The sequence below is a fragment of the Miniopterus schreibersii genome, assembly GCF_964146895.1.
Source record: "Miniopterus schreibersii genome assembly, chromosome: 17".
Classification (NCBI taxonomy): Eukaryota; Metazoa; Chordata; class Mammalia; order Chiroptera; family Miniopteridae; genus Miniopterus; species Miniopterus schreibersii.
The window spans coordinates 33232385-33246201 of NC_138117.1; the positions used below are offsets into that span (position 1 = coordinate 33232385).

Below are 13817 nucleotides of genomic sequence, written 5' to 3' on the forward strand. Positions count from 1 at the left end.
AGAAAATGTTTCCAGTGGCTTCCTCCCCTTTCTTTTCTCCAGACACCATTTCCTCCTCTACAGATGCTTCTCTGGTCTCATTTAATTCCCAAGCTCTTTCTATTTCACACTTACTCTCAGAAAAGAATGTAATAGTTCATGTATACAACCCCCCCAAAAGGCTGAAAAGCTATTATTCCTCCTAAGGGAATTTACATTTAAATGACAATGATTTAATTATGACATTTAATGCATAAGCTTTTGGGGTGTTGGAATATATTTCATTGTTGGGGGAGTATATTAATATCCTATGGCTGCTGATGAATGGCTTAAAATGATACAAATTTATTATCTTGGACTTCTGGAGATCAGAAGTCCAAAATGAGTTGGCAGGGCTGCGATCCTTTTTGGAAGCTCTGAGGGTGAATCTCTTTTCTTTTCCAGCTCCAAGAAGCTGCCCACATTCCTTGCCTGGCTGCCCTAAGTCACTCTGACCTCTGCGTCATTGTCACCATCTGCATCTCTGACTCGGACCCTCCAGCCTCCCTTTCATAAGGACCCTGTGATTACATTGAGCCCACTCAGATAGTCTAGGAAAATCTCCCCATCTCAAGATTCTTAACTTAATCACATCTAAAAAGTTCCTGTTGCCATGTAAAATAACGTACTCTCAGGTTCCAGGGATTGAGACATGGACATATTTGGAGTCATTATTCCATATAACACACAAAGTGGTATTCTGGAGTCTGTGAAATTAGATCACCAGGAAGCTCCCTATGTTCAGGTTGTTTCTGCTCACTATTTTTGTTGGAATTGCAGGAATGAAACAGTTCTGTAGTCTTTCTGAAGGGCAGCTTGCCCAAACCATGGGGTAATTTTCCTTCATCTGAGTTGGTAAAATCAGATAAGACTAAATCTCATTGCCCTTGAATTTTTGAACACACTGTTCACCCACAAGGTTCATTTGCATGGCAGCTTCTGGGAAAGGGCTTCTAACACTCTGCAGTTTCTGACCCCTCTGGACTTTGAAAAGCAAATGTCTAATGAAGCAGAAATAGCAGGGGCCTGAGTGAAGGACCTAAAAGGATAGTCATTATTGTTTACCAAAAAGGCGCAGTGACATAATGAGTGCTCCATGTGGAGCCCAGTGAACAGTTGTTTGTGCTTCCTGCTGGTTGAGGGAGCAGTCCTGTCCTGAACTTCCCAGCAGAGGGGCCTTTGAGCCCTGTGGGTTAACCTGTGGTCTCTTTGAACAGCTTTGTTTCCAAACTCTCAAACACCGGTCACCTTGGGGGAAATGAGGCAGATCAGTACTTTAATTAGCACCCTGTATTTCATAAGCCAAACTCTGTCACCAGATTCTACTCTGAAGGGCTTGTCATTTGGATTCTTCCCATACATAGCTTTGACCCATTACCATTTCCTCCTTCAAATTCTGCCTTTCTCAGCTACTTACTAAGTTAGAGTCTTTTCTATTTTTTTCCTACCTACTGAGTCAGAATCTTTCCTTTTCCTGGTCAAATTTTCAAAGGTCTGTGCCTTATTGATTCAGCAGGAGTTCATCTCCATCATCTCCCATCTACTTTCGTAGTTTTTGATGTGTCCACACTATAGTCAATATTTGCTGATAAAAAAGATGAATTTAGCAGGTGTTCATCTGTTATAATTAGCTAAAATAATTGTTTACAGGGATTTAAAAATGATGTTGACTTTAATTTTTGTTGTTACATTGCATTAAATCAAAGTTAGACTTTGGGTTCTGTATTTAGAATCATTAAAAATTATTTTTGAAGGAGATTTATGTTGCTGACTTTAAATGAACATTGTCTGAATTGGAAAAGGGGGCAGAAGAGTCCAGGGAGAGCCTGAATCGAGGAATTAAAAGGATGGCTCTGGCATCAGGGAGCTTTGGGTTTCAGTTTGGCACAGTCCGTACAACCTGTGTGATCTTGCAAGCAAGTCAGGCAGCCCAGCCAGGCCTGTTTCCTCGTTTATTAAATCAGAAAAGTAATAATGATATTCTTTCATAAGGTTGTGAGGAATAACAATCTATTGCAAGTCCAGGGCTTTATACACAGGAGGCAGGTAATCAATATTTGTTAAATGTTTCATAGTCAGAGTTTTGTTAACTTTAGCTATGATGACGAGGGTCTGTAAACACAGGATTCAAAGCACTTAGTTGTGGGCTCTTATAATTGGATAACCTGAGACCAATGCATCTATGCAAGGGCAGTGTGGACCACATTTGTTTCAACTCATCAGACACAATGGGGTTCCTGCTATGAGTCGGACTGCTCGGCTGCTGAGATGCAGGCTAGACATCTTATAAAAAATTCCTGAGTATACAAGTGTCTGTGTATAAAAAAAACATTGTTTAAAACTGAAAAATAGTTGCAAATATGCTGAACTTGTCTCTGGGTGCTGCCGGGAACAATGGTCATGGGTTTGCTAAGCTAATGTAACAAATTATGGAAGAAATTGTTCCCGAGCATCTCACTAGAACCGAAATTAAGATAGGCTGGATTCCTGCCTTTAGCAAGTGACTCTGGAGGCATTTGTGTGGAGAGAGCAGAAGAAAGCAGTAATCAAGAGGCTGCATGCCAGGGTCTTTATCTCCTGGATTCCCTTTGTGCCTCCCCTACTTGTCAGCACCAGCTTGTGTAAAATTTCAGCTCCCCGAATCTCTACATTTTAGGAACCTGGATCTTTGAAGTAGATCCCAAATCTTCTCTGCCACAAGATTCAGCTATTACCCAGACCTTTGCTCTGCTGCTTCAGCTTCTCGCTCAATTGCGGGGGGAAAGCTCTGACTTAGAAGCTCACACGGTGGCGTTGCCCCGAGGCACAGGCTTGGGGCTGGCTGTGGGGGAGCTTTTTGGGGGGTTACTGCTCTTGCCCAGCTTGGAGCCCGCGATGGGCCCTTCTCGCGTCGCTCCCGCGAATCGCCTGCTCTTGCGCCACCCGGGTTCAGGTTTCGGGGAAAGCAGGCCATCCAACATGGCAATGCAGACCCAAGCGCCTCCTGTAATTCTTCGGGAGAGTGACAGGCGGAGACTGAGGGCGTGGGCGGGGGGCGGTGACCCCGGTACCTCCGGGCCCCACCGCGTTGCCCCGCCCCCCCCGGGGCAGAGGGCGGGGCAAGAGGCAGGCCGGGCGCCCCGCCCCCCGGCCTCGCGCCAGCGGGCGGAAGTGACGCACGTCCAAAGCCATTTCCGGCGGGCCGAAACTAGGAAGAAACTTGCAGCTCCGGAGGCGTCCCCGCTGCCTGTCCCCGCTGCCCCGGTGTCCCGTGGCCCGGGCCGCGCCGCGCCGAGCCGTCGGGAGCCCTGGCCATGGCGCTGTCCGGGCCGATGGCGGTGTGAGCGCGGGCCTTCCGCGCGCTCCCCTGACAGGCCGAGGGCGGCCCGGCGGGCAGGCGGGAGGCGTCGCTCCAGCCGCGGTCGGCGGCGCCGCCTGCCCGGGCTCCCGGCACCATGAACATAGACGTGGAGTTCCACATCCGACACAACTACCCCTGGAGCAAGTTGCCGGCCAACGTGAGGCAGGTACGGCCGCCCCTGCGGCCGGGCCCCGCCCCGCCGTCTCCGGCTCGCGGCGCCCGCGGGGCCGGGGCCGGTTCCTCGCGGCAGACTCCCGCCCTTCCCCGGCCAGGGTCTCGGGAAAGCCGAGCCGCAGCCCGGGGACGAGGAGGCTGCGGCTCTGGGGCCACCGAGGCAGGAGGGGGCCGTGGGTCAGAGGGGTGGGGGGGGATCGTACCCTGGACTCCCCGGCGCCTCTGCCTGGAGCCGCCGTGCACCCGGGACTGCGCTAGGCGCCCGCGAACCTGAGATTTAAAACACTGACCTCCAGAACTTCAGGGCGGCGGGAAAGGGACGGGAAACGAACGAATACGGCACCGGTGGCAGCAGCTCCTCAGTACCTGCGTTATCATGTATATGGGCGCACAGAGGAGGAGGTAAAAAAGGGTCCAGGCAGCGTCCCGGGGGTATGTACCGGAGGCATTTAAACTGGGCCTTTAAAGGCTGAGAGGGAGTCAAGATTTTCCCGGGAGAGGGCAGGTCATTTGAAAAGGCTCGGACGAGCGAAGGCGTGTTTGAGAGAAGCGAGCGACCTAGTGCCCCCGGAGCTCGGAGGTGCGGGCACAGGCATCTGCTTGGAGCTGGGGTTTCCTGAGAGCGCGGGGGCGGGTCGCAGTGGAGGCGACGGAGCGTCCCGGCCAGATTTTGAAGGGGCTTTGTACTTTGTTTTGTTGGACTTCATCCTCATGACAAGGTGGGTTTATAAGAGACGTTTCAAGAAGAGAGTAATAGGAGGTTTTTGAGAGTGAGTTCTCAAATGCTTGAGTTTAGTTTTTACTAAATTGTTTAACATTTATTGAACACCTACTGCATGTTACGCCTTGTTCAAGACAGAGCCTGCCTTTGTGGAGCTTACATTTTAGTAAAGAAAGATGGTAAGTGAATAAACATATAACGTGGCAGGTGGTGTAAAATTGTATGAAGATGGTGGTATGTGCTACACATGAGGCACTGTTTCTCTGATCATAGATTGACCTTCAAGTTCCTCCCATTCTCCTGGGTTGAGAGTGAAGTTTTGTTTTTCTTTGGTGCTGGGCAGTTGTATTTGGAAAATTTGGGATGGTGGTGGTGATGGTGTAAGAATTATTACTCTGCCTCCTCTCCCAGCTTGGAGACTTACTTCTAGGAAATGAATAATTAAGGTTTGGCGATGCATCATGTAGCAGAGAAAATGCTTTCACTTTATGATTTCAAGAAAGCAGAAAAGTGGAAAGAAATGTTAGGAACTCAGAATTCTTGGCTGTCCGTGGCTGCCCATGTGGTACTTAGGCTGACCTGGAAAAAGAAAGGTCTACACCTGAGGGAATAAGTTTCTGTTAAGCTTGAATGAAGGTTCTGGTGGATACTTGTTCTTTAGGGTTTTGTCACATATCTGAAGACATTTGGAAGAACCAACAGTTTTCTTTGTTTCCATTTTTCCTCTACTCTTCCTTTCACAAAAATAAATGTAGCATAATGGAAGAAGGATGGATGATTCGATTATGTCCAACATGAATAACTGACCTTTATTAGTATTGGTAAAAACATTTCTAAACCCTAGCCATGACTATTAAAAGTAATCACAGAACAGTGTTAAAATTAGGTACAAATGTGACATCAAATTAAAAAAACTTTTGGTAAGATCACTTAAAAGAATAGCTGTTTTTAGCTTAGGATAAATTTCCACTTGTAGATGGTATTGCATAACCCATCTCTACAAGGTACTTCCATGGTCTTTCTCTAGTTTTGCCACTGCTTCCCTAGGTCAAGCTGCACCAGGATTACTGCATCAGCTTTCTATCTCTGGTGTCTTGCTCTTAGAATAGGACCCTCCCATCCAGTCTTCATACTGTACTGGGGTGAGCTTTCTAATACACAAACCCAATTCTGTCCGTACCCATGTCCTGTAGATTTGCATGTAGCTTCTTTTTTAATCTCAGATATTAACTCCTCTGGGAAGGTATCCCTGACCTCCTAAATCTGGATCAGTTGACTCTCAGATATATTAATTGCCACAGCACTGTATTTCTGTACTCTAATAGCACTTATCCCTCTATGTTGCATTTTCTGGTTACATTACTTGTTTTGCTTTAGTATTTTGAGCACCTATCACATAGCTGGCTTTTAGTAAACATTTTTGAAGGGAATGAGTGATGGCATCAGTCTGAGATTTTTCTCCAGGAGCTAAATTAAAGCTCAGGCAATTTAAAAGTGGGGAATATTCCTTGTATGGAAAGGATTTGTTTTTTGCATTAGAGATACTAAGTACTTTGATAGAGTTTCCAGTAACTTTTGCTAAATTTAATTTGGAAAGGACTCATATTTTCCAATTCTGAAAGCTGGGGGAAGGGGGTTCAGATTAAAAAAAATATATATTTTAAGCTATTGTTTCCAAACTTGTTCAAAACTATTGTTTTTATATGGATGAGATGAAATATTTTTGTGTGTTATGGGCTATACTAGACTTAAAAACCACACATAGGAAGTGAATAGGGCCATGATTTTAGGATTTTAAAAATAGTTTACCAGTATCTTGTATTCATTGTTCAAAACAATTCTGAATTGTTTCATTTTAAATCTTATGATGAGGTTCTATATTATCCAAGAAGGGTCAATTAAAAAAAAAAAAAATCTGTGTATTTTTTTTTGAGATGCACATTGGGATTGGGGTTTGCAGGAGCAAAAGCTTTTAGCATAATCTGATGGTGGGTGTTTTACACCCATTACCTATGTTGCTCCTTCATCTGTTACAGGTCCTTTTATATGCAGCCCAACTCCATTTGTCAGACCTGGTCAGTATTTCTGCAGGGTCAGCACTGTCTGAGAGTAAATCAACTTTTAATGTAGTTCTCAGGTGTAAGTGTGCGCACACGTGTGTTGATCAGGACCAGTCATTACTTAATGCCTACTACAAAGACTTAGATGTTCAAAAGATATTGTATTCTCGATTGAAACAAGATGGCAGAGCAGGTAACAGCTCTACCCGCCGCCTCCCGAAACCACATCAGAATTACAACTAAAATACGGAACCACCATCACTCAGAACCTCCTAAGATCCAGCTGAACAGAAGCCCCACAACCAGGGAACTGAAGGAGCATCGAGACCGGTAGGAGGGGCGGAGACACGGGTGGATCAGGGCTGAATTGGAGACTCTCCTCGGGCCCACCCCGGTGCCGCAGGTTAAACCCGGGAGGGAATCTCTGCGACAGGGGTTTCCCGGAGGAGCGAGGGGTTCCAGCCCCACAGCAGGCCCCCAGCCCAGGGCTCCAGGGCCGGGAAGAGACGTCCCCACAACTTCGGGCTGTGACCAGCGGGGACTGTCCCTGAGGGTCTCGGAGGCTGCGGGATCCCCAGCAGCTCCTCTTAAAGGGCCCACGCAGGGGCTCACTCAGACGTGCTCCGACTGAGCCCAGCACTGGGCAGCAGCCTGAAAGGACCTGGGACACTTGGGGTGGAACTAACCTGCCTGGAATCGGGGCGAGAGCTGGAGGGGCGGCTTCCTCCCAGGCAGAAGGGCTGGCAGAGGCCGTGGCTCTTCTGGCGAGTCCTCCCTGCACACAGCCAGCAGGCAGGCACCATATTTGAATCGCCAGCACCTGACTCACACCTTTGGCCCTGTCCCGCGATTCCCGGAGGCCCCTCCCCTCCCCACCTGCAGGCTCATCTGGGCCATTTCCAGGGGCTTTTCTATGCAAGTGGCCTCTCGAGCCTCATGCTTAGGACTTTCCTAAAATCTCTCAAACAAGCAGCAGCGTGCCCCATAAGTGGCCCCAGGCCTGGCACTAGCGGCAGCTGCATTGGCTCATAGCTTGGCATCTCTTGGACACCTCCAAGCCCAGCACAAGTAGCAGCCAACTACATGCTGGGTGGTCCTGGGCAAGGCACTGGCACAGGCTGACTTTGCGCCTCCCGGGAGGCCCCAGAGACAGTGCACCTGGTGGTCAAACTTGACCACGCTGGATTACAACCCTACCACATCCACGAGTGACACTCAAGGGGCACACTTGGTGAACACTAAAGCTCCATTGAAGTAAATCCTGCTCCATAGGGGTGTCTCCGGCACATCAGCTCTCTGGCTTTAGTTTTAGCTGGTCCTCACAGCTGATTGGCCTAGGGGTTAATGCCTCCCAGTGACACCAACAGCAACCAAGGCTCAACTACAACAGGACAGTGCACACAGCCCACACAGGGGAGCACCTAGAAAGCCAGCTCAGGTGACTGGGGAGGCTGAGCCGCTGGACCCTACAGGACACCTACTACACAAAGCCACTCTACCAATTCCAGGAGACATAGCAGCTCTACCTAATACATAGAAACAAACACCTGGAAGCAGCCAAAATGTGGAGGCAAAGAAACATGTCACAAAGGAAAGAACAGAAGAAATCTCTAGAAGAGGAACTAAATGAAATAGATCCAAGCAAGCTAACAGATGCAGAGTTCGGAATCTTGTTTATAAGGATGCTCAAGCATGTTATTATGAAAACAACTGAGAAACTCGATGACATAATAAAGTACCAATTTGACTTGAAGGCTACACGAACTGAAGTGAAGAATAATTTACAGGGAATCAACAGTAGAGTAGAGGACTCTGAGAATCAAATCAGCAGTTTGGAACATGAGGAAGAAAAAAACACCCAACCAGAAGAGCAAAAAGAAAAAAGAACCCAGAAATATAAAGAGAGTGTAAGGAGTCTCTGGGACAACTTTAAGAGGCTCAACATTCGTATTATTGGGGTGCCAGAAGGAGAGGAAAGAGAGCAAGAAATTGAAAACCTATTTGAAAAAATTATGACAGAAACTTCCCCTACCTGGGGAAAGAAATAGACTTACAAGTCCAGGAAGCACAGAGGGTCCCAAAGAAGAGGAACCCAAAGAGGCCCACAGCAAGACACATCATAATTAAAATGCCAAAGGTTAAAGACAAAGAGAGAATCTTAAAAGCAGCAAGAGAAAAGCAGTTAGTTACCTACAAAGGAGCACCCATAGGACAGTTATTTGATTTCTCAACAGAAACTTTGCAGGCCAGAAGGGAGTGGCAAGAAATATTCAATGTGATAAAAAACATAGAACTACAACCAAGATTGCTCTACCCTAATAAAGCTATCATTTAGAACTAAAGGTCAGATTTCACAAATAAGAAAAAGCTAAAGGAGTTCATCATCATCAGACCAGCACCACAGGAAATGTTGAAGGGTCTTCTTTAAGAAGAAGCTAATGAACAAAAGAATCTCACAAACTCAATAGATCCAGAGACATTGACGCATGCAACAGACGATCATATTTCAGAGGAAAGAGGGAAGGGGGGTGGAGGGTGGGAAGAGAATAACCAAAGAAGTTATATGCATAACCTATGGACACAGTCAATAATGGGGTGAAGGCCTGGGGAGGGGGTGGGAGCGAGGTGGAGGGGGTTAATGGGGGGGGAATGAGTCACTTGTAATACTTTCAACAATAAAGATAAATTTAATAATAATAAAAAAAGATATTGTATTCTCTTATTAGCTAATAAATAGTGGACCCTTATATTTTGTATGAGTGGCTTGATTTACATTTTTTATTCTGGAGTTACCAGGAATGGAGTTGGAAAGAGAGAAAATGGTTTTAGGTTAAGATAAACTAAGGGACTTACCTTGAAACAGAAGAGCGAATCATCAAGTTTGAAAGTTGCTAAGATTTTAGCATATTGTCTACTCTGTGTGTGTGTGTGTGTGTGTTCCTTAAAAAGGAGACTTTGATTTGGCATTAGAGCTAGAGAAAATCCTTTAAAAGTTTTACAGAAGCCTTAATATTTTGAATCTCCTAAATATCTTCAGTACTTATCCTAGCTTTGGTGCTTAGGAATTTTATTCCTAGCTACTTCTTATGTTAAAATGGATGAAAATAATATAAGCACGTACATTCTGACAGTAGTGTGAGTTATGGTTTAACCTGTGATAAATAATCTAGTTGCAGGAAGAAAGGAAAAAAAAACTAAAAAAGTTTTCTCACATCACCTCTTTTTCCTTAAAATACTACCCACCAGTGGTTCCAATTATTTGCTAGTTTATGTAGATGTGAGTTTCATCTGTTTTATGAAGATTGCCTTAAGTGAAAGGATGTGTATGGATATTTACCTTGGCTTTCAAAAACCTGAGTAGGAAGTATAATAACTGAACCGTCTGATCTTTCTGTCATTAGTCTCCTAAGAGGTCTCATTTTATTTTATAGCATGTTGGAAATATCATACTTAGTAATTAGAAGGAGGATAGCAGTCACATATTCAATTAAGTATATAGTTACACATTAAATATGATTTGACTATAATCAGGTAGATGTATTCTTTGCTTTCATGAGAACCCAACTTTGAGCTTAAAACCCTAGGTGCACAGTTAGAAAGTGTTTTGAACATTAAAATATATTGGAATTCTAAAATCATATCCCTCAGCTATAAATAATTATCAGACAGGGATTTGTCCTCAGTTGCCATTCTTATATTTAAAGTAGGTGCAAAAATCTATCCATCCATCCATTCATCCAACAGTCATAAATTGGGGACAGTGAGAAAAGGAAATCTTTGTAAGTAGAACTTAGTGCCTTGTTAAGTGGAGATATGCTCTCAAACTGCTCTTTTATTTGATAGTAAATAGATCAGATAATTTCAGTAAGTCGTTTTAGAAAGGCAGACTGAAAATAACCACATCACATTTTTTCTCTGAAACCATAGCAGAAAGTTAGTACTATAATATTTAAGAAATTCTTCTTTTTTCCATTTTGGAAATGAGAGATTCCAGGATAAAATTAGGGGGCATGGTTTTGAAATCTTACTGGGAAAAAGTACTATAGTTTAGAAGCTATTTTAAATCTATTTGAAATTTTTTTTAGAGTCTTGGAAATTCACAGAGAGAATATGAAAAACAGGTTGTCCTGTACAGTATCCGCAATCAGCTACGGTACAGAAATAACTTAGGTAAGTAGAGACATTTTTACATTGAGGTAGAATTGGACTGTTGCTAAATTTTTATTGTCATAAATTTATCCTGTCTTTTCAATACATATGTTATAGTACTGAAATTATTCTGTGTACAGACTTTAAGAAACTATACTGACCCATCCCACCTAACAATTTGCATTAGCAAGTAGATTTTTCTTTCTAATTCTGATGAAAATTATTTTTTAGAGTATTGTTAATATTGTTTTAGAGTATTAATAGAATATTAATCTTGATTCAGATGCCCTCTTTTTACTAGATAAGAAAACATTTCAGAAAAGGAATACATTAATTCTTAATAAGTTTTGACTTTGAGTTTTGTTTTTGTCTCCATAAATTTTCCAAATAATATAGCTTTAATGAAAACTCTTTCTAAATAGTTGGAACAATTTTTAAACCCAGTTAGTTCCATGTTTTAATGTTTTCTTTTTATTTTCCAGGTTACTTTGATAGTCTATTCTGTTGTCCTGCTAGTCTTCCCTCCCAGGTGCTACTCTTATTTTAAGCATAGTATTTCAGAGATAGGTTTTCTTTTTAAACTTACTCCATGGAAGTCAGATGTCTTTTTACATATAAATCACAAAAAACAGCAAATAATTTTTAAAAATAGACTTGATTTTATAGAAAATTACCATTCAGTTTGGCTGTCTTGTAAAGTGACATAGTAAGGGGTTGGATGAATTATAGATTATGTTTTATACCTTTTGGGTAGACATTCCATTCTTTCTTTGCTTCTTGATTTGGTAAGAATTATTTCTCTATTTGTCCTATTATACATTTTACTTATATTTATATTACTTATATATTTCTTGTGGTATAATTGTTTCTTTGTTCCAACTTAGTTTATTTTATTCATTCTCTTCCAATTTATATACTTTTTAATTAATATTGATTTGTAAAGTATTTCTCATTGCATTTGTAATTATATGTAAGTATAAGACACCTGAAAAAAACTGGAGAATTACCTTCTTTCCCCTAGTTAAACATGTCAAGAAAGATGAACGCAGATATTATGAGGAACTACTCAAGTACAGTCGAGACCATCTCATGCTGTACCCTTACCACTTATCAGATATTATGGTAAAGGGCCTGAGGATAACACCGTTTTCATATTATACTGGGATTATGGAGGTGAGTTTACAGTGTACCTGAACCATTAGGAATGGGGTGGGACTACATGTCAGGTACACTTTGCAGATTATGACCAGCTCTTCAGCTCTCAGTGACAATGAACATTATTTCTGAGTTTATAGTGTAAAAAGTTCTGATGGTTACAAGTTAATTGTTTTAGCCAGCTTTTACAGTAGTTGTCATTATCGGTATTTTCACAGTGGAAAAGTATCTGTTTTGTATTTGTTCTTGAAAGCCTTGTTTACTCTATGCTGTTATAACATTAATCAGTCATTTATGTCAGCAGAGTTTGTATAACATTTATTGCATTTAATGCATGATTAAAGTTAAAAATGTGGGTGACAGAATTGACCATTAAGCTCAGAGAAACTTAATGTATATAGCTATTTACTAACTGTAGCAACAATAAATGATTATATAGACCTAGCATTATATAATACATGTGTCACACTGCTAATCTTTCTGTAATTATTAACTTTCAGATGTTAGCCTTTGTCCAAAGGCAGTTTTAGGCCTCTGATGAATAACTGTAAATACTAGTTGTATACTTATTAAAACTGAGCTTTTTTGTGAAGATTGGCAATATTTATCTAGTATTCATTTGCTGCTTACTTATATTTGAGTGCTACTGTTTTGCGCTCACTGTCCACTTTAAGAGCAGAGAGAAGTTTAGGACTAAAGGAATTGGGAACCTATAGTAACAGTAAGGTTAGCTCCCTTTATGATGTGGCTTACTTTACAAAAGCTCCCTTTGCTTATGTCCTTAAGCCCCTTATTCACGGGCACTTCTACAGTCCCCTATCTCCTGTGTCCCTATTTTGGAGGAAATACAAAGTAAAGCTTGAGGCCTGACAGCCTAGGTTTCTATCAGTCCCTTTCCTGAGAGCCAGAGTAGCATAATGAAGGTGGCTGCTAATCAGTGAGTAGAATCGTTGTTGCTTCTCTTTGACTTTTTCTGGTGTTGTCCACAGGTTTGGGGGAGATAATGGAGGTTTTGTCCTATTTATCAGTTTCCAGTTATGTCTACGTGTTTGCTGCTGTCTGGTTTCTGTTCTTACACCATTGGACATAGCTTTTGGGTTGAAAATGGGTCTTATTTTCACAGTAAACAGTTGGTTTGTTATTGGAAAAGCAGATGGGAGTTGGAAGAAGCTGGATATTGAGTTTAACTCTGCAGCTGACTGGGACTCCCAGGAGCAAAGATGACTAAGTGGTTAAACACTTTGCTGGTAGTGCGTGTCTTAGATGTGTGTTGATGGAGCTGTAACACATTATTTTAGGCCTTTTCTCAGGGTAGGAGTCGAGGCCCAGGTATGAAGTGTGGGGAGACTGGAGCCTTGAGCTCTCATAGAGGTATTTCTCTCATAGCTTCCATAGGGCAGAAGTTACAGGGCAGCTGTGTGGGATTCACAGAGAGTGCTATGAGAAACCCAGACCTGAAAGTCTGATCTTTAGTTATTTGGTTGAGACCAGGAGTTACATGCCACTGTGTGGCATGTGTGCTTTAGGTTGCCAAACTCTGGTCTCAGTGCTTTGTGTCATAGTTATTGTTCCTCTGTTTGCTATAGAAAAATATATTTAGACACATGTTTTTATCTAAGGACATTTTGCATTTAAAATTTTTTCCTTTTTTTCTTTTAAAAAGGACATTATGAACAGTGAGAAAAGTTATGATTCTCTGCCCAATTTTACTGCTGCCGACTGTAAGTATTTAATCACACTAAAGGAGGTAATGTTTAGAGTATCGTCATGCATGGGTGCAGTTGTGTCAGTATTGTAATATGTATTTTTAACCTGAAACACTTGAAAGATGAGAACAGGAAGCATCATTGTTGATGGGAATTTTATCAGGTGATACAAGTCAAATGTAAGATTTAATCTAAATGTCTAAGAGGAATATTTTGGACTGTTAGAATCAGAAAAATGGAACTAGTCTATATATTTCTAGAGAGTGAAGTTCTTTCTGATGCTTGGGCTGTGTTGTGCACCAAATGAGGGGAAAAGACTTGTATACATTATTTTTACACCATGATACACAGTTGTTACCAACATAATTTGCTGGTGTTTTATTATGCTTATTTTAATGAAATGTATATTTGGAATGTGACATAGTTCTGTTGTATAAGAAGAAACTTTTCTGAGAGGTGCACTTTGACTTCCTGAGATTGGGAGGATTTCTGCT

The 13817-nt window shown here is 42.4% G+C and overlaps 1 protein-coding gene across 2 annotated transcripts in view; it reads left to right on the forward strand.

The window, feature by feature from the left end:
* Positions 1–3192: 3192 nt before the first annotated feature.
* Positions 3193–13817, forward strand: part of FAM91A1 (family with sequence similarity 91 member A1) — a 42001-nt gene continuing 31376 nt past the window's right edge. The window contains exons 1-4 of one of the 2 annotated variants that reach the window (XM_081116665.1): positions 3193–3524; positions 10399–10483; positions 11484–11635; positions 13281–13338. In XM_081116665.1, the coding sequence (XP_080972791.1) occupies positions 3453–3524; positions 10399–10483; positions 11484–11635; positions 13281–13338 (367 nt within the window). In that variant the 5' untranslated portion in view covers positions 3193–3452. The remainder of the gene's footprint in view (positions 3525–10398; positions 10484–11483; positions 11636–13280; positions 13339–13817) is intronic. The other variant, XM_081116666.1, reaches the window with a different exon arrangement.